The sequence below is a fragment of the Rhinolophus sinicus genome, linkage group LG11 (assembly GCF_036562045.2).
Source record: "Rhinolophus sinicus isolate RSC01 linkage group LG11, ASM3656204v1, whole genome shotgun sequence".
Taxonomy (NCBI): domain Eukaryota; kingdom Metazoa; phylum Chordata; class Mammalia; order Chiroptera; family Rhinolophidae; genus Rhinolophus; species Rhinolophus sinicus.
The window spans coordinates 71,979,135-72,002,548 of record NC_133760.1 but is presented as its reverse complement, the minus strand read 5'-3'; the positions used below and the strand labels follow the sequence as shown (position 1 = coordinate 72,002,548).

At 38.2% G+C, this 23,414-nt stretch overlaps 1 protein-coding gene across 5 annotated transcripts in view; it reads right to left on the bottom strand.

Moving 5' to 3' along the window:
- The window catches only part of AASS (aminoadipate-semialdehyde synthase), a 55,185-nt gene that overhangs the window by 29,740 nt on the left and 2,031 nt on the right, over positions 1-23,414 (bottom strand). Inside the window, exons 2-11 of one of the 5 annotated variants that reach the window (XM_074315660.1) lie at positions 16,181-16,405; positions 11,728-11,904; positions 9,082-9,166; positions 6,158-6,225; positions 5,906-6,052; positions 4,891-4,969; positions 4,632-4,759; positions 3,071-3,219; positions 1,752-1,874; positions 1,256-1,451 (exon numbers count right to left, since the gene is read on the bottom strand). In XM_074315660.1, coding sequence (XP_074171761.1) covers positions 1,256-1,451; positions 1,752-1,874; positions 3,071-3,219; positions 4,632-4,759; positions 4,891-4,969; positions 5,906-6,052; positions 6,158-6,225; positions 9,082-9,166; positions 11,728-11,904; positions 16,181-16,390 — 1,362 coding nt within the window. In that variant the 5' untranslated portion in view covers positions 16,391-16,405. Of the gene's footprint in view, positions 1-1,255; positions 1,452-1,751; positions 1,875-3,070; positions 3,220-4,631; positions 4,760-4,890; positions 4,970-5,905; positions 6,053-6,157; positions 6,226-9,081; positions 9,167-11,727; positions 11,905-16,180; positions 16,423-23,414 lie in introns of those variants that run through there. The other 4 variants (XM_019750056.2, XM_019750055.2, XM_074315661.1 and 1 more) reach the window with 4 other exon arrangements.

The following is a 23,414-nucleotide window of genomic DNA, read 5'->3' as shown; positions in this document are numbered from 1 at the left end:
ACGCCCCTGCCATGAATGGCAATTTAGATTAAAGACGAATAGGAATGAAAAACTGTGTTCGAAGGCCCAAAAGAAACAAACTTTGATACCTTGAAACGTAATGCTTTTTGAGTTGAAAATGGCTTACAACAACTTCTTAGAGTGGTAAATGGTGTTAGAGCAGCCAGACAAAAAGACATTTCAAGAAATGAACAGTCATCACAGCTCTTATAGCTACTTCAAACCTTTGCTGGAGTCAAGTTGATTCAGTCAAGGTATTAGGACTGGGGAGTTCCATTTTATATACAGGAGACTAAGCTCTAACAGACCATTCCTCCTAGTGATAACAAGTATAAACTCTAGACAAAAAAACAAAACCAACTACATGAGGGCTTCAGAGAATGAAAAATAGTAAGGAGGCGGTTTTTGGAGAAGTGTCAAAACGTGGAAGAAATATTAGCAATGGTGGTGAGTTTCCCATTGTATTGGCAGTGCCCTGAAGATGGGCCATGTAGTGCAAGGAAGAAAAAATGTGTGGCAAACTCTCTGACTTTCTGATCTAAGGAAACAGGAACGGAACCCAGAGCAACCACAGCCTTCAGAGTGGGAGGAGGAAATGCCAGAAAAGACAGATTCAAAAAGAAGGCAAAGCCCATTTTCCGTATATGAGTAAACTCTGTGCCAAGTCTCTGTATGACCCCGGAACTGAATGTGTGCAGGTCAGCTACCAGCACCCCCATCAAAGGTCAAGCAGGTGAACTTTTATGTGAACTACCTCCCAACTCAGGGGAGACAGTGCGTTCAGTTTAAGGCTAGCCAAGTTAATTGCCTATTAAATACACTTTTCAGAGAAATATAACACTCCACAATCTCCACAGTATTAATGACTAAAATCTAATAAAATTTTCTAAATTTCTGATTTTTCAAATCTGTTAATCACAGCACAGTAAAAATGCCCCAATATGAATTGACCTTCGAAAGTAGAAAGAATTGAAAATAAAGCAAAATATCTTACATGTCATGAACATTTTTTACTGAAATCCATATAATGAGAGGCAAATGCAATTGGAATTAAGCATGAAGGCAGTTATATAACCATATTCCCCAAGAGACGAGTAAGCAGAACATGTAAAATAAGGGTGTCAGTAAGTACTTCAGGGAAGGGCTGGCATTTCATTTTACAACAGATTTCTCAGATACCATAGACCAGAACATTCATAAGCTCACTCTGCAGCTCTATTTAAAGCCTAGCTGTGGAGGCTCCAGGTCTGCTTACCATTTCTTCGACATAAGGATAAAGCATGTCGCCAAAGTATTCCGTAGCTTCAATTGGAAGCTGTGCCGGCAGATTGTCAATGGAACACATCAGAATCCCAGAACCTTCAACACTAGGAGAAGCAACACGCTTTATTTGGCTGTACGAAACCTTCGCTGTAAACCAACTTTTCCAGATGTCCACTCCATTATATTTCCTTCATAATCATTTGTAATTTTGTACCAAAGTATAAGAAAATAAACACATTTTCAATCAAAACTTTTTCCTTCTTCAGCAACCCATCTCCCACATAAATATAGTATATGTGGATTTAAGTGTTCAAATTTGCACGTGGGTTTTCTACACAACTTTCAAATATGTTTCGGTATATCTCTGGAAATTTGCATAGTCTTCATAAAGATGTAAAATATTAAGTATTTTAAGACTAGTATATAAAGGTAAGTAAATGGTATATTTTTATGTCTCTCTCACCATCTACCAAGTTCAGCAAACTCACCTGTCATGAATAATATGCTGGTCTGCATCATACATGCAGAAGGGATGCTCTATCGTCGTGCATTCAGTCATAAACTCTATAGATCCTCCTGTGTCAGCTGAAATGTCACATATTGCCACAAGTCTGAAAACAATATCCGCACTTAGATCAGACCAAGGAACTCTGAAGTCTCCAGCAAGATTACAAATGAATACAAATGAAACGTGCTTGGAACGCTATTCAAGGGAGACGCCTAGGCTGTTAGCTCTTTTCCTACAGCTCATTGTGTTGTTCTGGGATACACAGAATCTCCCCACTGTGAGTTTCAGTCTTCACAAGGAAGAAGGGGGGGGGGGGAGAGGAGGAAAGAGTAGGGTAGGGAGGGGGAGGAGGAGAAGAAAAGAAATACAAGTGGAAAATCCCTCCCCTAGAGATATCATTGACAAGAAAGAACTTAATCTACCTAGCCAGCTCCCTCCTCCCTGCTTAGTACTACATAATGTTACACGTTATTACATGGAAATCTCTAGAATTATGAACCAAAGTCTCAGACCAGCATTTGAAATCCTTTAGAGGTTGACTACAATTTTCCTGCCCGATCTCCAACTACCACTTGCCTATATAAACCCCACACTAGACTTAGACTGCCCCACTCACTGTGCTTTGCTGACTCCATATTTATCAAGCCACAATCCTGTCACTTGAAATTCTCATTCTCCTCACTCCTCCTTCTTAGGATTCCTGAGCTCAGGTTCCCCACTTTCTTCTAAACTCTTGTGATAATAATGCTTCTGCCATTCCCTTGGCATTTGCTCGGTGCCGGCTACAAGCCTGAGGGTAGCAACCATCCTTTTACTCTCCTCTATCCTTTAGTTTAGCAGCGTGCCAGACAGACCAGGTGTCCCACAAATATTTATTGATTAATTAATTGTATGTTTTAGTAATTATTTGAATACATATGTCAGGCAATGTACTGGTTACTTAAATCAGGCCCCTCTCCTTAAGAAGATTAAGTTTGAGTAGGAGCGGGAAGATCATAAAGAGTAGAAAATAAATGATCGTGAATTTCAGGATAAAACAGAGAAACAGACTAGAGAGAGATGGTAACAGGGAAGCCGGAAAAGACCTCGCTGAGGAGGTTTCTTCTGAGCAGCATGTGGATTCACAGAAGTGAAGAAAATTTCAGGAAGGAGGGAAGGTTCATGGTCAAATGCTCTGAAGAGGTCAAGTAAGATAAAGCAGACAAGTAGTCATTAACAATCAAATCCTGTGATGTGTGATGCCCTAATAGTGGGTCCTGCTGCTAAGAACCGCCATCATTGCGGAAGCAAAGTCCTTACTTGTGTGGCAATGTAGGGCAGCCTTCCACACCAACAATCGGGGACTTGCCTGGAGCCAGGAGACTCTCAGCGTCTTGGCGGGTCAGTAGACGAGGGGTGTTTGTTTCCCAGTAGATTCCATTAATAAAACAACTTGTATAGGGTGCAATCTATAAAGCAAGTTCCAAGTTCAACAAGCTAGGAAATAGCATATTTCAGTGCAGTGTGCTGAAAGAGAGCTGGCAGTCAATTCCATGAGAAATAATGTAATGTTACTTTGAATTGACTTTGTTATTTGCCAGGTCAGTGGCTACCTTTTGAGTCAAAGACAATAAATAGCTACCCAGATTTCAGTGTAGAATTCCCCATCATAGAGAAACATATGAACATAAATATATTAACAGTTTTGCTCTGTAATGTATTGCATAACCAAGAAAAAGGAAAGGACAGAGGATCAGATGAGCTAGCCCTCTATTTGCAGTTCAACCACCAGTAGAGCGTGACCTAAATCATGCTGCCTCAACTTCTCTAGGCTCTGTTTTCCTTACCTGTCAGATGGGGATAATAGGTACCCTATTCATCAAAGGGATGCTGTGAAGATTAAATCAGATACCATCTGTAAGCTCCATGGACAAATGTGCTACATACATGCATACATGGTAGTTCACTGAAGTATTTCCCAATACTTCAGTGATTGGGAAAAAGAGAAGGGATGGATGTTTACTAGATTCAAACTTTTTTAGCTTGAGACTAGTTGCATGATTTTTCTTTCTTAGGCATTTCAAGAATTCGCAAGCTACAGGTAAGAGTCCTTTTTTATAACATGCTTTACATGCTCTAACACTAAACTTCATGCCAGAATCTAAAAATGCTACATGATTCAAACATATTCAAAATTATTTAAAACATTCCCTCTCACCATAAATGCACACATTATTTGTTTAGTTTATTTTTGGTGGGTTTATTTTGAGGAGGACTGTTGAATGCCCAATGACAACAGAATACACAAACATATTGCTCTTCTGATAAAATGAGGCCAGTGTGTCCCCATTAGAAGGATTTTAATTGTGACTTTTTTGTACAGAGTGGATGGGCCTGAGCTTATATGGCCATACTATTTTACCCTGGCCCCCTGTAATCAATGGTATGCATTTCAAGATAACTGGCTGAGGTTATCATCGCAATCTGTGGCCATCAGAGGAATAAACCTATGTTGAGATCAAACTTCATAGACCTTGTGCTTAGCCGACCATAAGAACTAGTCCAGGATAAATACAGAAAACAGTCTTCCCCAGGAAATGTTTTAAAGCTACTGGGCACATGCAGACCTAAAGTAGAAACAGAGATAGCGAAGCAAAGGGCATAGAGCCACAGAAACCACCAAAACCACTCACAAAAGCCACTCCCAACATCAGTAAAAGCCAACAGCTCCTAAGGCCAACTCATGATACCCAAAGGACTCACAACAAGTCAGTATGAGGAACTGAAAACCGGTGCACACATTCATAATTTCTCTCCTTGAGAACAGCCTAGCTAGAGTGTATCACAAGCAACCAACTCAAAAGCTGAGTATGATACTCACATCAGTATTAAAACGACTTATGTAGTGCTCAGGATATTTGTCATAGTCTACAGGATCATATATACCATCTGTTTTCCTGACAAGATGATGATGGCGACTTAACACTGTTCCATACACTTTTCTCAGGTCTTGCGGGGAGAAAGAAATGAGTAAAGTGGGTGACAAATGATAAGAATTTATGGTGGTAAAATATTAGAACACAGAAACTATTAAAAATAAAACCAGTAAAAAATATGCACAGTCACCCGCCCCCTCTTACCTCCAGTTTGGGAAACTTCTTTTAATTCATGTGGTTCCACATATTCACAGGGTAGTTCATTGAAGATTTCTTGGGCTCCCTGTAAATAACACATTAGTAAAAATCCAAAAATCAATAGGAAAAGAGCCAACATGGTTTCCTGCAAAGATTCTAATTCATTTTCCCCAGTTATCCACTTGTCATGCCCTGAACAAGGGCAGAAATTCAGAAGGAAATACAGACGAGTTTCTTGCTCACAGCCTGCAGACCAGTTTTTATTCCAATTTGAACACCACGCATTGGAAGGGGCTTGACGTTTTTTTTTTTCTCAGCATAGAAACAATAGTATTTAGAAGTGAGAATAAAATAAAATATTCCTATTTACTTTTTGCTCCATTGACGAAATTATTTCAAGTGGGGAAACTGTATTTCCTACACACAAAATGAGATGCCTATCTCACAGCATAATACACATAGCGGTGTCCTATTTGTAAAATATTTTCACTGAAGAACTATCTATTTTACAATTACAAGTTCCTCTGGAAGGGGGTCACACAAAGGCATTCTCAAAACCACCCCAGAGGGAAGAAAGGATTAACTACAGTCTTGAATTAAGCTCCCTAACATCTGATGGGCAAAACTCCAAGTCATCTTGAAAAATTGACATCCTGGGGTAACTTCCAAACTTTTGGACATCTCAGTGATGGCATTAAAACAGATTACCCTAAGAACAGAGCTTTATACCCTTAACAATGAGTTATCCCTCTAAAAAGAAAAAGAAAAAGAAAAAAAAAAAGAAAAAACGTTCAAAGCTTCTCACAGCTTGGAATCAACTGAAAGCAAGGAATGTAAGTTTGGACCATGACTGCTCTTTACTATGGGAAAAGTACTTAGGTTAAAAAAAAAAAAAGTGCCAAAAAGAGAATGCCCATTCATGGAAAAGCAGGGCTCTGAAAGGCCCACAAAATGCCCACATCCTTTGGGTTAGTTTCAGAGTTTCAGACTGCTTTACAGAAAGAAGACAGGTGGGATTTACCTTCGATACATTACCAGTCCCTGTGAACACAAATGTTAAGGGCCCTATTGACTTGGGCATCAAACCCAGAGATATTTCATAGCCAGCATCACGGACAGCTTGCACAGCCTGACTGCTGTTCCTATAGTTATGAGCCATGCCAATGTGCTGAAAGCAAGCACACAAGTCCAGTTAGTCCACCACCGGAGACAGTGTTCTGTTCTTCAAGTGTGATATGTATTTTCAAAAAATAAACAAAATTAAACGTCTCACCATAAAAGGTGTGTGATGTCCCAAAGCAAGGAGCCTTAAACCCATTCCATGTAAAATGTTGATCATCCCTGTTGCAGAAGCAGACCAATAGAAAGATCGTTAGTTGGGAAGAATTGAAGGTGTTCTCTCCGCCCACGCTCCAACGTGCTCGGGGCTCTGAGGAAGTGCAGACCACAGCATCTCAGAGATGGAAGGGCCCCAGCAGCCATTTTATTCATCCTCTCCACTTTCTGCCACCAACAGCACTAAGCCAGCTGCATCCCCACCTATCCCTTCAATGTTCAATCCTGCTCACATAGAAAGAGTATCCCTCTTCTTCTCTTCGGGTAATCTCTCCTCCTCTGCTCCAGATCCCATCCCTTCCTGCCTCTCTGAGGAATTCACTATTGAACTATTCCTTTCGCTATCCCTCTCTATTGGCTTATTCTTAACATTTAAACACGCCTCCTTTCCTCCCACACCAAAAAAATGAACAAACAAAAACAAAGTTATCATTGACCTCATGAACCCCATCAGCAATTCTAGTACCTAAATAGCTAAACTCAGTGGACACTTTTCAGATTTTGACTTACTTGTCATAGATATTAGGCAATATAGAGCCCCTCTTTGTTAGAAAATTCTCATCCCTCAGCATCCCTGACCTAAAATTTTTCATCCTACGTTTCTGTAGGTGCCTCTTCCCATGCCCATTCCTTTTATATTAGTGTCCTCAGCCCTTTCCCTATATAGTAATCAGCCTCAAGATTCTGTCCTGGGCTCCCTTATTTCTTCCACCTCTACATTTTTTTCCTTGGCTAATTTCATCCAGTCCTAAATTTCAAGTACTCTCTCTATATACAGATGACCCCTAATCTGTATCTCTAGCACAGATATTTTATTTCAAGACCTAACCAGCCACCTTATAGATTTCCCTGTTTAGACATCCTTCAAATAGCAAAAACCAAGCACGTCTGTAGCAAAAAAGACCTCACCATCCAATCTCTTCTTCTTTTCAGGAATAGAACTTTCCCTCTCCAGATCCCTATCAAATTTTCTTTGTTATTTTTTCTAAAGTCAACTTTTAAAGGAATAACTTATGCATAATAAAATGTACCAACTTAAAGTGTATAGTTTGACAACTGTTAACAAATGTACACACCCATATTACCACCAACATAATCAAGATACAATCAATCCTCCATCATCCCAGTCAATCCTCTCTAACTCTTGGCCCCAGACAACTCCTGATCTTATTTCTTCATATAGATGTATTTTCTTCCAGTTTCATATAAATGACATTACAAGTGTATACTCTTTTTTGGGTGTCTGCTTTCACTCAGCATGTTTTTCAGATTCACACATTGTGTGTCTGAGTAGTTTGCTTCTTTTTATTATTAAGGAGTTTTCCATTTTATGGGTGTGTGACTATGTATCCATCCCTCTGCTGATGGATATTTGGATTGTTTCTAGGCTATTATGAATGAAGCTACTATAACTAAGTCTCTACAAATAATAATTAATTTCTCATAATAACTGTCTATGAGTGGAATTTATTTTGTACATTGATATTCAAAATTTTTATTTTTTGAATTGGTTTTGGTAATTTGTGTCTTTCAAGGATTTGTCTCTTATTTGTCTCTTATTTTCCTAACCAGTCTAACTGAGAGTTCATCATTTTTATTGTTTTTTGTTGTTGTTGTTAAATGTATTGGGGTGTCATTGGTCAGTAAAATTATATAGGTTTCAAGTGTACAATACTATAATACATCATCTGTATAGTGCATTATGTGTTCACCACCCAGAGTCAGTTCTATTGTTGTTGTTTTTTAAAAAGAACAAGATTTTGATTTTGCTAATTTTCTCTATTGTTTTCCTGTTTTGATTTAATTGATTTTTCCTCTTATCTTTATTATTTCCTTCCTCTATTTACTTTAGGTTTAATCTCTTCTTCATTTTCTAGCTTCTTAAGATGGAAGCTTAGATCATTAATTTGAGAACGTTCTTCTTTTCTAATAAAAACATTGATACTATAAATTTCCTTCTAAGCCCCGCTTTATCTGTAGCCCACAAATTTTGATATACTGTGTTTTAATTTGTTATTCAATTCAAAATATTTTCTAATTATTGCTTTGATTTCTTCTTAACTCATGAGTTATTAAAAAACACATGGTTTATCTTCAAAAATTTGGAAATGTTCTAGATATTTTTCTATTACAATTTCAAAGTCAATTTTATTATAGTCAGAGCACATACTGTATGATTTCAAACATTTTTACATTTATTAAGAATTGTTTTGTGACCCAGTATAAGGACCATCTGAGTCAATGTTCCACATGATTTGAAAAGAACATGTATCCTACAGTTGTTGAGTAGACGGTTCAATAATTATCATTTATGTCAGGGTGGATAATAGTGTTTTAGTATCTTCTATCCCTAAAAATTTCTGTCTGCTTGTTCTGACAAATATAGACCTCTCTTCAAGTAGTCTAATTTGATAGTTATAACATATGGTGGTGGTATTTCTCAACTAAAGAAGATTCAAAGTACTAACTGGGACAAAAGTCAAGTGGAGTTTTCCCCTAACTCCAGCTCTTATCCTTTCTAGATTGTTCCTCTGTTGTTTCCTGCCCCTCTTATGTTTTTCCTCTTTTTCCCTTTCTTCTATTCCTCATTTTTTTCAGAACCAAACTGACCTCTCCTAGTCTTTCAAACAGAACTACCTAATAAGTCAGAGCCTATCCATACTTGTTATCCTTCTCCCTGCTCTTTTTCTTTTTAATTTTTGTAATAAATATATTTTAACAATTTACCTTCTCATTCTAGTGCCCTTAGTCAGACCCTCATGTTTATTTTGACTGATGGAAATGAACACTTCTATCCTCTTGCCACAGTTACTCACTGGGAAAATTTAGAATGTGAGTGATGTAAAAGCCCAGAATACCTACCTGCCACACCTGCCCACTGCCCAAATGCCACTACCCGAATTCCTCTATGATCCACCATTTTCTCATAATCAATAAGTCGGATTTCCTGAAGAAAGAATAAGAAAATTCTCAGCCAGACCCACAATACTTAATTTCAATGAATAAAGCACATATATGTAAAGCAAGTCAGTATTTCACATTTGTTTCATCTTATAAAATATATTTTGACTTGCCAACATAAGTTACCATCAGGTGCACCATGAAATACTTAGAATATGCCAGGTCATAAACCAGTGATATGTTTGTGATTAGAGATGAAAGAATGGCCTTAGCAGCATGCTAAACGCCCCCTGATGGTAGGCAGTCAGACAATAAAGGCATGATTGCCTTTAAATTTTAGCCCAGCACCATCTGCAAATATATCTACAGCCCCACTCATCCTCACATCCTTTTTTCTAGTCCCAAAGAAAGCAAGTCCTCCTAAGCCTAAACCCTATGAGATAGAACTCAGCTTCTCCCAGGTCTTACAAGGCCATTCTTCTTGAGTTTACCTTGTTCTGCATTACCCTCTTTATACTGATCCTACCCCTCGGTCATTCTATATTCACTCAGGTCTCTTCTACCTTAAAAACAGTAAGAACATTCCCTCTCAAATCCATACACACAAATTTATCTCATTTTCTTTATCCCTCTTTCTCTGTCTCTCCTAATCTCAATCTCTCTCTCTCTCTCTCCCTCCCTCCCCCCTTCCTCCCTCTGTCTCTCTCTCTCTCTCTCCATCCTTTCACAACTAAGCTTCAGTTAAAAAGTGGTACATGCTGCCTGCTTTTCACTTCCTTCCCTTCAGTAAAACCAGTCTTCCTCTTTCCTTGGGGATTTGCCCTCACTCGGGAATGTGTTACTAATTTATGGTAAAAGCTATGGACACATGGTAATTGTGGAAAGTTTCAAACAGTCGTTTTATTTCCTCAAAGGTTATATGATTTTACCACGTGCATTAATTTAAGAATGTTAAATATTCATCCAACTCAAAGTAATTGGTTATAATCTGCTGCCAAAAAGAAGCCCTGCTGGGTCTGTTTTTATTAATTTTCTTGTAATGAACAAATGTTCATATAACAACAACAAAAATGTTTCTAAATTACTTTTTAAAGAGTTTGTCTGCTTAAGGTGAAACATTCTTCTTATAGTATTATTTCCATTAATTACTTTTTGAAACTGTTCTTCAGAAACACTGCAAATGAACTACATACAGCTCAGTGCTCGTACATTTGAAGTTAGTAGGAATGTATTCCCTACACCAATATAAAATACTTTTTTCTCCATTGCTTTTACTGTTTGTGAACTTTCCTGTCCTCTGCCCATTCTCAGATTCTAGTTTCTAATGCTCTAACATCCTTACCCCAGGACCCGGACCTTGGAATTCTCTACCTACACTCACTGCCTACCCTCATCCAGTCTCACGGCTTTAGATGCCATCTAGTCTCTGACAACTACAAAACTGCCCTCGTGAGCTACAAACTCATGTCCAATGGCCCACTCAGTATCTCCCCTGGAATGTCTAGTGGACAAATTAAACCAACCAGGCCCTAAACTCAACTCCTGATCCCCCCATCCAAGCCGCCCCTCTTGCAGTAGTACCATCGTCTCTATCTAGGGCACCTCCTTTCAGTTGCTCAGGCCAAAGTCTCGGAGTCATCTCTGACTTCTCTTTCTCTTATATTCCACATTCATGTCATCAAGCATTTTTTAACATGACTTACTCTCACCCTCTGCACAAAAAGACTCCTGGAGCTTTACATTACTGTTCTCTGCCTGGAAGATTTCCCGGATGGATAAGGCTTGATTCTTCATCTCCTCCAAATTTTCACTCAATGCCAACTTGGCAGTGAGGCTCTCCCTGATCACCCTATTTAAACTAGAATTGTCATCTCCCCCAGGGCCTAGCGCTCTTTTGCTCCTTTTGTGTCATATTTATCTCCATTACACTTATCGCCAAGTGACATGTGAGGTGTTTTATTCATCAATCATCTGTCTCCTCCTACTAGAATGCAAGCTCTGTGAGGACAGGGATATTCTATTGTCACTGCAGACACAACATAGGCACTCAGCAAATATGTGTTGAATGAATTCTCTGTATTTTAAATAGATGATGGTTTTCCCATAGTATTTTTATCCCCCCAAAAATGCTTGTTTTCCCCCTTATGAATGTTAATAAATGTAAAAATTGTCTCTACTCCAGTTCTGGCCTTTCAAAGCTGTGCAACTTCAGTCAAGACCCTTCACATCTCTGGCTCCATCTGAGAAATTAGGGTGGTACATTATACGATCCCTGAGGTTCTTTTCAGCTCTAAAATTCTACATGGTCATATCTGACCAACTGGTCTTATCAATTGATGATCGTTTGGGGGCAACCTTTTATCACACTTCCCATTTCAAAACACAAAATGAATAAAACATGTTTGATCCTCTTATTACAAACTTACACAGCAGAGGAGACTGAAGACCAGAACTATTCAAGCACTAACGCGTAGATCACCTTTCCTATGGAGGTGAGTACCATGATATATTTCCTAGATGCTGAGAGAAAACTGAAACTCCACTGACAAAGTAAAATAAAAAATTGTGTTTCTATGTTAACATCTATGAATATTGGTCACCAATTACCTGTTTTAGAATCTCATCCAACAAGCCCATGTTGGCCTCCTGGGCCTTTATTGTGTGAGAGAAGAATGCATAAGTCTTCTTGGGTATCAATTTATCCTCTGGGGGTCTCTTCACTCCCAAAATTAGACAAGCTTCAGAAATATCCTCCTGGAGGATGCCGCCAGCTTTGACATATTCCTGGAAACGTAATTTAGCTTAAAATTTATTCCTCCGATTAGTTGTATTCATATTTTCTTGAATAAATAAGCGTAGCAATTAAAGGCACAACCTACTGAAAGAATAAAATCTGTATGGATTAGATCAAATAATAGAACAATGACATTTTTACTTGCTGACTAAAGATTAATCTAACATGTTTTACAGCAAAAAAAATTGAAAATTCAGCACATACTCCTATTTAAGAACAGTTTATAGTTTCATCATAATAATTGTGATCACCAGCACATGCATTTAAATATAATTGTGCAATGTTTATTTTGTACCAACAATGCAGAGAAACATTCAATGCTAAATAGCAATTTTTACTCAGGTGCATTTTTAAAAGAAAGACATATATCTGCAATATTTACTTTTGTTTTTCTTTTTTGTTGTTGTTGTTGTTTAATTAGTATTTATTACTGCCTGACTCTGTACTGTGGTCTGTGCTAGAGCTGAGATGACAAGACACAAAGGAAAACAGACAAGATCCTTCCTATAAAGGAACTCACAATATACAGTAAAAAGAAGCCAGGAGCAAAGTAAATGAGGCTGAATTCACAAGAACATTATGATCAACAGAATCTAAGTGATACATTAGCTTAACGGATATTGAGATAATTTCCAAGTGAGCTGACGAAGGAAATATGGAAATTTAAACTAATCTAAAAGGCTGAGTAGGATTGGAGAGGTGGAGATGGGGAATACACGGTGGCAATATCAATAAAAGACATTGAAGGAATATACACAAATGTGGAGGCAGGAGAGTGAAGATGTTTAGGGCATAATGGGGTAAATCAAACTGGAAAAGTAGATTGAATACTATCATGGTGAATGTGAGCTTTATTGGATAAAAAATAAAACTAATAATCATTAACATTTATCAGTAAATTACTATGTGCTTTGCTAAGCTCTTTGCATGAATTATGTCATTTAATTCTCATAAAACTTCCATAAGTAGGTACTATTATTATCCTAGTTTTATCAATGGGAAACCTGAGACTTACCCAGCTGAGATTACATAGCTAGTACATGAAAGCAACAGACAGTCATTTCAGATTTTTAAATAAAGGGGTGGCACGATCCAAGCAGAATGAAAAGAACATCAAAGGTGGCAGTTGAATAAATTGAAGATAAATCTAGTTGGAAATCTACTTCAAAGGAAAGTAAAGATGAATAGGAGAGATGGTAAAAGAATGAACATATGGGCCATACCTGGTTTCTTTGAAAACATTCTATTTGCCCATTTATAGTAGATTGGTTAAATAAATCATGAAATAATTACAATGGAGTAATTACTACATCACCATTAAATAGAATGAAGCAGATCTCTATGAACTGACATGGAGTGATTTCCAGGATATGCTGTTTACTAAACAAAGCAAGGAACAAAACAGTATATACTCATAAAGTATACAACCTTCTGTATAAGATTGAAGGGGAAATAAGACTACACACATACACGCACACGCACACGCTTATTTTTGCAAAAAGAAACAAAAATGATAGATCAGAAACTAATGAAAATAGTAATCTATGAGGTGGTGGGGTAATGGGATGGAGGGGTTTAAGATGAGAGGACGACTTCTCTGCATTACACCTTTTATGCATAGTTTTAATCTTTGAAACTTGTAAATGTTTAAATTATTTGAAAATAAAATTAAATCAAAAGGACTTCAAAGCAAACATTAAAATGTAGTAGAAACAAAAATAAATGAATCCAACTAGATATCACATTGACAATGTAACCACACAGAAAAAATAACTCAAATTACTTTTAAACCCAGTATTCAAAATATTTTTGGTGAAATGTATTCTAAAGGAAAAAAAGACTTCAAAGAAATATTAAATATACTAGGGTTTTATATTTCCATTTAATAGGGTTTTTTATTGAGGTTTAATTGACATACAACATTATATTAGTTTCAGGTGTTCAACATAATGATACGATATTTGTATAATTGCAAAACGATCACCATAGTAAGTCCAGTTAACATCTGTCATCAACATAATTAGAAAAATTTTTCTTGTAAAGAGAATTTTTTTTGACATTTTAAGGTCTATTTTCTTAGCATTAATAGGATTATTGTTAATTGTAATATTAGCATTGTGATTCCAAAGTTATTTTATGTATATCACATACAGCAAAACATGTGTAACAGTGTTATCAATGAAATTAAAATTTTCATTGCTGGAGAAAACAGATGCAAACAGTATAAAAATTTAAAGGTAAGAAAAACCTGCAATGTTAAATTTTAATTGTAAATAGCAATATTAACTCATTAAATAATACATATGTATGAGTGTTTGTGTCTGTATTTCTTAGCTCTGTCCATTAAGGGTAAAAGCAACAAAATCTCAGCAATAATAAACACGCCTAACACCAGACACCAGATCTTGTTTTCTTTAAACTAAAAGAAATCAGGGTTCCCTGATGAAATGGCTAATTCCAGGTGTGGGGCAAAAGCACAAGGTGGGGTTAGGACAATTTGTTGCAGGCGACAAGGAAGCTCAACTAAAAAAGGATTCACATCCAAAGTCACAGTAGCCCCCTTAAAGGGACTCTCACTATCTCAAATTTGGAATAATTAGGACATTAAAAAGAATGATAGCTAATGGACTATTATACATTACATGAAAAAAGCTCAAGCGGGCCGGCCTGGTGGCTCAGGCGGTTAGAGCTCCGTGCTCCTAACTCCGAAGGCTGCTGGTTCGATTCCCACATGGACCAGTGGAGTGGGCTCTCAACCACAAGGTTGCTGGTTCAACTCCTTGACTCCCACAGGGATGGTGATGGTGGGCTGAGCCCCCTGCAACTAGCAATGGCAACTGGACCTAGAGCTGAGCTGTGCCCGCCACAACTAAGATTGAAAGGACAACAACTGGACTTGAAAAAAAGTCCTGGAAGTACACACTGTCCCCCAATAAAGTCCTGTTCCCCTTCCCCAATAAAATCTTTTTTTAAAAAAAAAGCTCAAGCACCCATAATGATAATCAAACAGGCAAGAGAGAAGGGAGAAACAAAGGGAAATTGCTTTTAAACGGAATATCAGGAAATAAACTTGTAAAGAGTGATCAAATCAGAAACTCATTCCTTTGCAAGCCTCCATGTAAAAATTGATTTCAACAAAGACTGTCAATGGATGTAACATCATTAATTGAAAGGTTTTTGAGAAACAAGAGATTCACAGGCCTCAAAATATCCCACAGAAGACTCAGAAATTGCAAAGGGAGAAACGTACTCTTGCAATGGAGGGACCTAGTGGTAACCACCTCGAACAAGTGATCACACATTCCCAATCATGTGACAACCTGATTTGTTGTGTCTTTGATGTGATACCATGGAAAGAACATATCACTTATGGAATATTTATGTCTTTTCTAAGCTAAGTCTAATCATGAGGTAAAAAGCAGACTACTTACACCCAGAAGTGGAACCTTCAAAAAGAGTCAATGTCATTGAAACAAACAAAAATCTAAAGGGCGGGGGGGTGGGGGTGGTTGCTGTTTTAGATTAAAAGAACTAAAGACACATAATAATAAATGGAAGAAATCTTAATTAAGACTCAGCTAAAATACAAAACCATAAAAGACATTTGAGACAATGGCGAATCTAAAATGAGCTATGTGAGATGCTATTATTTAATTTCTTAGGTGTAAAGATGATATGACAGTTACGTAGGAAAGTGATACTGAAATGTATACTGAAGCATGTAGCAGTGAAGTGTCATGATGTCTGCAACATATTTTCAAATGGTTCAGGGAAGAAAAAGCACATGTATAGGTCTAAAATGAAAATAAGAGTCAAAATTGTATCATAAGATTATTGTGAAAAGCAAACGGAATGATGAATGTACAGGGCTTCACACAGTGGCTGACCAGGCATCCTCTACTCAGTGAAGCATTTCCTGGAGGCAAGTCTGACAAGTGAAAAGGTAAGTGTCCTCCTGGCCCCTTCTCCCCAGTCCTAGACATGAAAGCGAGAAGGACGGAAGGATATCATCTCCTTCCAAAATCAATCCCTCTATCCCTCCAATGGAGAAAGCATGGGATGGATGAAAATAATACTTACTGGTCGAATCGTGGACTCTATCACGGATTCTAACCAGAAATCTCATAACCAAAGTAAAGGACTATTGCCATGTGGTATTTAAGTGACCTTAGCAAACATTTTATTTTTCACTCAGATGCTCCTTAATTTTCATATGCAGAGTCATTTTATTTATAACCACATACGTAAAAAATTGGAATCATTTACCTTATCATGAATGGCCCGCCGATTAGAAGGCTGTATTAGGACCTTGTACCCCAGGTTGGTGATGCCTTTGACGTGCCGGGGGGCCAGCGGGGCCCTTCTCTCCCAGGCGTTCACATCCTCCCGCCTCACAGCCATCACAGGTTTGTGGTGAAGCCCTCTGAAAAGGCTGAGCCCCAGCCCACCCAGTTTGGTCCTTTGTAATCGCAGCATCTTGAAACCTGGTGACTGTAAAGACATCGTCAGAGCACCGGACAACAAAAGGCAGGGGGGCTCACAGATCACTTCTGGTCTCCTGAGAAATCTGCTGTAAAATCTGACCAGCTCGTTTGGTACCAGATACAGGATAGAGAAAACCTGGATGAAATAGTGTTCCATTACCCAAACAAACCCAAGTTTCCACAACCCAAGTTATTTATTTCCAAAATAAAAAAGGACCCAGCAACATATAGGACACTAACCCATACCCGCTAAGCCAAAACAGTTGTTTTTTTAAAAACATATGTTTTATCAAACAACTATTCAGCACAAACGTTTTAAACAAGTTAACGTGCAATGCAAACACAGCAAAATAATTTATGCCAATTTTGAGAGCATAAAGTTTGGAATCCTTTAATCATGTAGAAGTTTCTTGATAATCTAGCTCCAACCTCTTCCAGGTTTCATCTCTGACCATTCCCTAAATTAGTGCCACTCAGAGTGTGATTTGCAGCCTGTTGTCTGAACTGCTTTTCACTGGTCCCTAATGACATATGTACAGAAATGGAAAGTTAGCACTTAGAGACCTTTATATCACATGATCATTTTTCTAGTAATTCATTGTTACTGAATTTTATAAAAGCATTGGTCCTGGCAGATTGAAAATTTAAGAAAACAAACACACATGTTCCTTCATCATAGGTGTCAGAAGTTTAAGAAGCACGGCCCTAAACCCCCACCCCCACCCCCCAGACCCCCAGTCTCACCCTCACAGACCTTTTTGTTGCTCAAAACACGCTGCTGCCCTTTCCAGGTTTTCTCTCCATCCACACCATCCTATTATGTGAAACCCTGACCTGTCTCAACCAGCTTTCTAACTGCGAATCCAGAATGCATAGTTCCCCTCATTTATTCAATCAAGAAATGTTTACAAAAGGCTTACTACGTGTTAGCACGGAATAGCTTTTATATAAATCTTTAAAGCATAAACATCAAATAGTATTCTATCCTTCCTCATATGGCTGCATACATTTGGTAGTCAAATGTCATTTCCAATAATAATTTGCTGGATCATTTGAAAGCTAAACCTTAGTTTTTTTATATTTAAAGTTGGCATCAAAATATAGAAACTAAAGGATTTCCCACCTTCCAGAAATGTCCTAGCAATTACTGCATTTAGCAAATGCCATGGCACACATTTCTGTCACATCAGACTGCAACCTCTCAATCAGACCCACCATAGAGATGGTAAGGTTTGTCCAAACAGTGGTGCAGACAAGTACATTTCCTGGGGGCAAACACTACTTGCCACCCGAGCTAGAAAATTTGTAGGACAGCTCACAACACAACAGACTGAAAGAACCAAACAATCAGCAAGGAGTCCAGCTAAGGCTTTAGGAAGGAGTGGGCAGGAAGAGAAGGCGCTGAACACAGAAGGAGCTGGAAGGCGCTGATGGCTGCACGTTCAGGCTGACTTCTTTGACTGGGGCTAAAATACCGACAATCAACATTTCAGTAGAAGACTGTTAGGTACTGTATCTAATGTTTGGTGTCTTTACATAGTTTGGTTTTAAGAGACTATATTAGGCACAGCCCGAGCCCAAGGCCATGGCATTTATTCTCCCCAAACCAAAAGAAACACTGCAGCGTTCCAGAGAACTTGAACCCTTATGTTCTCAAATAAAACCAATTCCAAAGACAAGCGATTCTTTTGAACACACAGATAAGCCCAGAAATGGTCCCATCCTCCAATCAGGGGCTGTATTTCATGCACCATCAGTGACCAAGTTACCCCACATCCTCTACTGTTTGTAGTAATTCTTGGTGCTGACATGAGGGAACAGATTAAGATATGATAGTCTCTCCCACCTTGATTTCTAATCATAGGCTCCTCTCCCTCAGAGACCATCCCTCCTCATTTTTCCACCTCCTCTGTCTGGGTTGGGGAGACGATGTGCAAGGGGAGACACAGCCACATGCACACATGGAATACGCATATATATTTTCAAAGTCATACGTTCTATGGGGACTAGGAAAAGAATGCAGCAGGGCCTGACCCTCTGCAGTTATTTGGGAAGCTGCTTTCACTTTCACTTTTTGTAGGGAATTCTCAAATCATAACTCTTGTAACTTTGTTTTTCAACAAGTGTAACAACACTTATCATTTACTTAACATAATATCCAGGTGCTGTGCTGAACACCTTACAGATTTTCTCCTTGCAAAAATCTTATGAAGATGATACTATTATTATCCCCATTTCACAGGTGAAGGCACTGAACTGGAGGCCAAGCAGAGCTGTTGCTTTTAAGCAGAAGCAGGATTCCTAGGTTAATATTTAACACTCGGGATTTTTTTTTTCTTTGCCAAAGCCTGCAGATAGATCCACACAGATCTGACACATGTTGTTACTATTGACTGCTCAGGTCAGAAATAAACCAGATCCATATGTCATCGACTTTAATAATTATAGTAAAAGATCAGGTCTCCCCCCAGCGTGGGATGCCTCTATCTACCTCTTTCCCATATGCCACCAAAAATCCTCCCTGAGTCTCTGCCAAGGTAAATTCTAGGTTTCTGGGAACTGGGGGGGTGGGGGGGGGGTGGGGGGGCGGGAATTGATTACAGCAGGTGTGACTGTATTAGTAATTGCTTGAATTTGAAACTTGGTCTCAGCACAGAACTTTCCAGGCCCACTATTCATTGTTTGCCAGGATCATCAAGAAATACCTAACAGTGAGGATTTCTTAACTGCTATTAGGTAGGGCGCTGCAGGTTCTGGTATCTCACAGGAATGCCCAGGTGGACTGTTCTGGATTTCCCTGTTCTGGACCATATGGACTTCTCCAAGACTATCAGGAAGTAAACGTAATGTGTTCCTGGCAATGCCCTCCGTGAAACAAACCAGAAGACCCCTGGCTTACCACTGGCTCTAGTGTGAGGTCGCTTGACAGGGCCAGGTGCTGAGAGCGGCCTACTGTAGCATGAACAAAGAGCATGTGGAAACTCAAGAGGAGATGAGAAGAAAAAGAAAGAGCTAGAGAGACTCAGGTGGAAGAGAAGAGGAATAAGGGGGAAAGTGTCACATAGTCAGGGGAGGAGAATAAGACCCTTCCCGTGACAACTGCTCGTCTTCCCTTCAACACATGAAGGGCTAACATTTCAAATAGCATGAAAAGGAAATTTAAGAGATTCTTCCCTATGGTTTTTGTAAAACAAGAACAGCGCTAATGTACACATTTTCACTCACCTAGGATGGATCGGGAATTTGAAATAACTCTAGAAGTCATGGGAGAATTATAGTGAACTGTGTAGCTATGTACTGAGGCTAGCAGAACAGTGGATGGACTAGCAATAGAATATACTATATGGTACCATCTTACCTCTCTTTCCATCTCTCAATGGGGGGAAGACTGAAGAATTTCTATTAATTTACAAATTATTTATCTTTGCAATGTACACATGAGAACAGGCAGGGAGGCATGCTTAAATGTTCTTGGTATTTTCCATCCTTTTCAAGAAAAATTGAGAAGGAAAATGGTGATTAGAGAGAGAGACAGGTAGATAGGTAGGTAGGTATTTAGATAGATAGATAGATAGATAGATAGATAGATAGATAGATAGATAGATAGATAGATAGATAGATGATAGATAGATAGAGCAAAGCTTGGCACTCCAAACATACCCCACCATTTTCTTTCAGTCACCATGAAATAAACCATGGTCATTGAGTATATCATCACTCTAAATCACATGAAGGAACCAAAGAAGATTTTATGAGGTGTATTATAAAAGATTATAACTAAAGATATATGTCCACTTTCATGCGCAGAGGACCTCTTATGTAGTTGGGAAGGTCCTTTCAAATGGTGAGCATATTTGTCTCTGTACAATTACATATATTAATATAGTAGTAGCCAGTCATTTGTTTCTAGCATGAATATTTTCTAATATTTAAATAAAAATATAATAAAAGCCAGAAATATTCTTGATGAAATTATCATTTGCCCATTAATTATAGGAGAATTGTTCTGATTTCATTAATTTAAAAAACAATTGGGGGGGACTTAAGGTGTGCATAGCATGACATTAGGTACTTGTAAAGAAGCAGTAATCCAGCCCCTGCTCCTTTTCATGGGATCCAACAGGAGCAGGGTGGGACAACTTTTTCTAATAAAATGGCCGCAATAAAAATCTGACGATGAATTATCAATGACAGATTAGAACTGAATATTAGAGTCAGAATGGGCCAGAAAGAAGATAATCTAAAACATGAAGATCATGAGCCCCAAAGAAATAAGGCATTTTCCATGTTTCATAAAAGCATTTTCCAAGGCTCCATGGAGGAATCATAATAAAAAGCAGTCGGCTGTTCAGATTGGCAGACCTTTCCAATGTAACTGGATTAGGTTACATTTATCTGCTATTGCTCAGGTAGGATTTATGCCACAAAACAATGTATTTGATTTGTGCTGGTTTCCATGGGTAAGAAGTTATAGGTGGATTAGCAGAGCTGAGGTCTACATAGAGCTTTGTATTTTTACATCAAATATTCAAAAATCCTTTAAATCTCTTCATTTCTTTCCATAGCATCAACCCTACCAGAAAACTTTTTAAACTTACAAACCACCTACCTAAACCAGAACAATGTATAAGCAAATGAAAGAACTTATTAAGTACAAAAGAGCTAGGTGTGGCCCCTTCTAATTCCTGTTGTTTCCATTGGGAAATGTATAAAGGAGTACAAATTCATTATTGAAGAAATTAAGGCCAAATCCTCCATCTCTAGCCCACATAGTCAGAGATGTGCTCTTTGTCTTTATAGTTTAGATCTTTAAAATAATGCCACTAGAACATAATTCAGTGATTCAAACTAAAATTATCAAATCACATGGAGAGATTTCTCAATGCCAAGTTGTGTGTACTAAGCAGGCACACCTCTTGATTAAATATCGAGAGACTAACAATGGAATAGTCTTGAGTTGAACAATATAAGGAAATGGATGAGAACTACAAATGATTACTACCCACCCTTCCAGTTCATTCAAAGAATGCAAATGTATTTCAAAAACAAAAACATGGTTTCTCATGAAACCCTGATAACTAGTATCAACAAGGGAAGGAAATTCCATGGACATAAATCTTGCTTGGCCCACACTACATATTTGGTATCCAGACCATAATAATCCTGGAGAGTTACAAGAGTTCTAAATTAAAAGACTACTTGGTGATGGCCGAGAACTGATCCAAATACCTCCCAATCCCATGACTTGCTAGAACTAGGTTTGGGCATGCAGTAACACCTCCTCCATCCTTGCACTTCCTTGTTGCATAGGTACATCCTTTATTTCAGGGGCGGTTAAAGCAGAGCAGAAACTTTATTCTTTGATCAAGGAATGGAGAAGGGTGAGCTCGTGCTCTAACAGCACCTTCTCCTGGGCTGGTAGGACACTTCTGTACTTAAAAGTAATCGCACGGAGTGATTAAATTCTTTTACTTATTTTTTTTTAGGGGTGGTTCTTTTTTTTCCAATTACAGTTGATGTTCAGTATTATTTTATATTAGTTGCAGGTGTAGAGCATAATGGTTAGACATTTATATGATTTAAGAAGTGAACCCCCTGACTAGTCTAGTACCCACCTGGCACTATACATAGTTATTACCATATTATTGATTATATTCCCTATGCTATACTTTACATTATCAGGACTATTTTGTAACTACCAATTTGTATTTCTTAATCCTTTCACCTTTGTCACCCGGCCCCCAACCCTCCAGCCATCTGGTAACCATCAGTATCTATGAGTCTGTTTCTGTTTTATTTGTTCTTTAGATTCCACATATAAGTGAAATCATATGGTATTTGTCTTTCTCTGTTTGACTTAATTCACTTAGCATAATACCCTCTAGGTCCATTCATGTTGTCACAAATGGTAAGATTTCTTCTTTTTTCTTTTTTTTTTATGGCCAAGTAATATACCATTTAATGCTTCCACATTAAATCCGTTATAGTCAGCCAGAAGTTTTAAAAAACGAAACAAACAAACAAAAAACAAGTAGAGTTGAGATGGGGAGTCTATGACTATTAATTAATCTGGTTTAAGAATATTCATATGTTCTCATCCGTAGCCCATTAGCTACTCACAGTCGTCCAAAGATAAGAGACTCATAACTCGCCTAGTGTTTAGCCCACAGATTTTGTTTCACTGAGATGGAATGCAAAGTTAGTTCTGAACTGGAGACTGATCCAAAATGATTACCTGCTTAACTGTCTGTCTCTTTGCTAAACTGCAAATGCTTTCAGGGAATAAATTGCTTTTTATTCATCTTTGTGACTTGCACATAGGAGAACTCAAATGTTTTAAGAAAGAATGAATGAATAAATGAGCAAATTTAAATGAATATCACAAAGACCTATGCAGCAGAGAAAACAAAATAGACACACCAGTAAGAACAGGGACTCATACCTTCCCTTCTCCACCACCACAACGCCCCACAAAAGATCTGTTCTTTGCCAAGATTGCATAGACCAATGAATGTTATGAAATGTAGTATAATATAGTAAGAAAATCCAGACCTGGGAGCTGAAACTCATAACTAGCTATGGGGTTCTTTCTCTTGACCTCAGTTTCCCCATCCAGACTGGAATATAATACTAAAGTCCCTTTCAGCTCTAATATTCTATTAGAATTTTAGAACACAAATAGACACTGAGACTCATGAAGATCCAGCTAAAGTATACTAAACACAGAAGCAAAAACACTAAAAACACTATGGGAGACAAGATACTCACCTAGATTACCTGCATGGACTGCAATAACCAGGAACCCAGACTTGCAAGAGAAGAATACCTCAAAGGGACACCAACTCTTCTCTTCCGCAGATGCCTGGGTTCCTGGACTCCACTTACTCTGTGACCTTGGGCGTAATGACCTGTCTGTATTTCATTGGCAAAACGCAGTAGAGGCTGTTGTATTTGAGCTAATACGCATTAAGTGCTGAGCTCTGCCTCCCATGACATAAGCACTCAATAATTGCTAA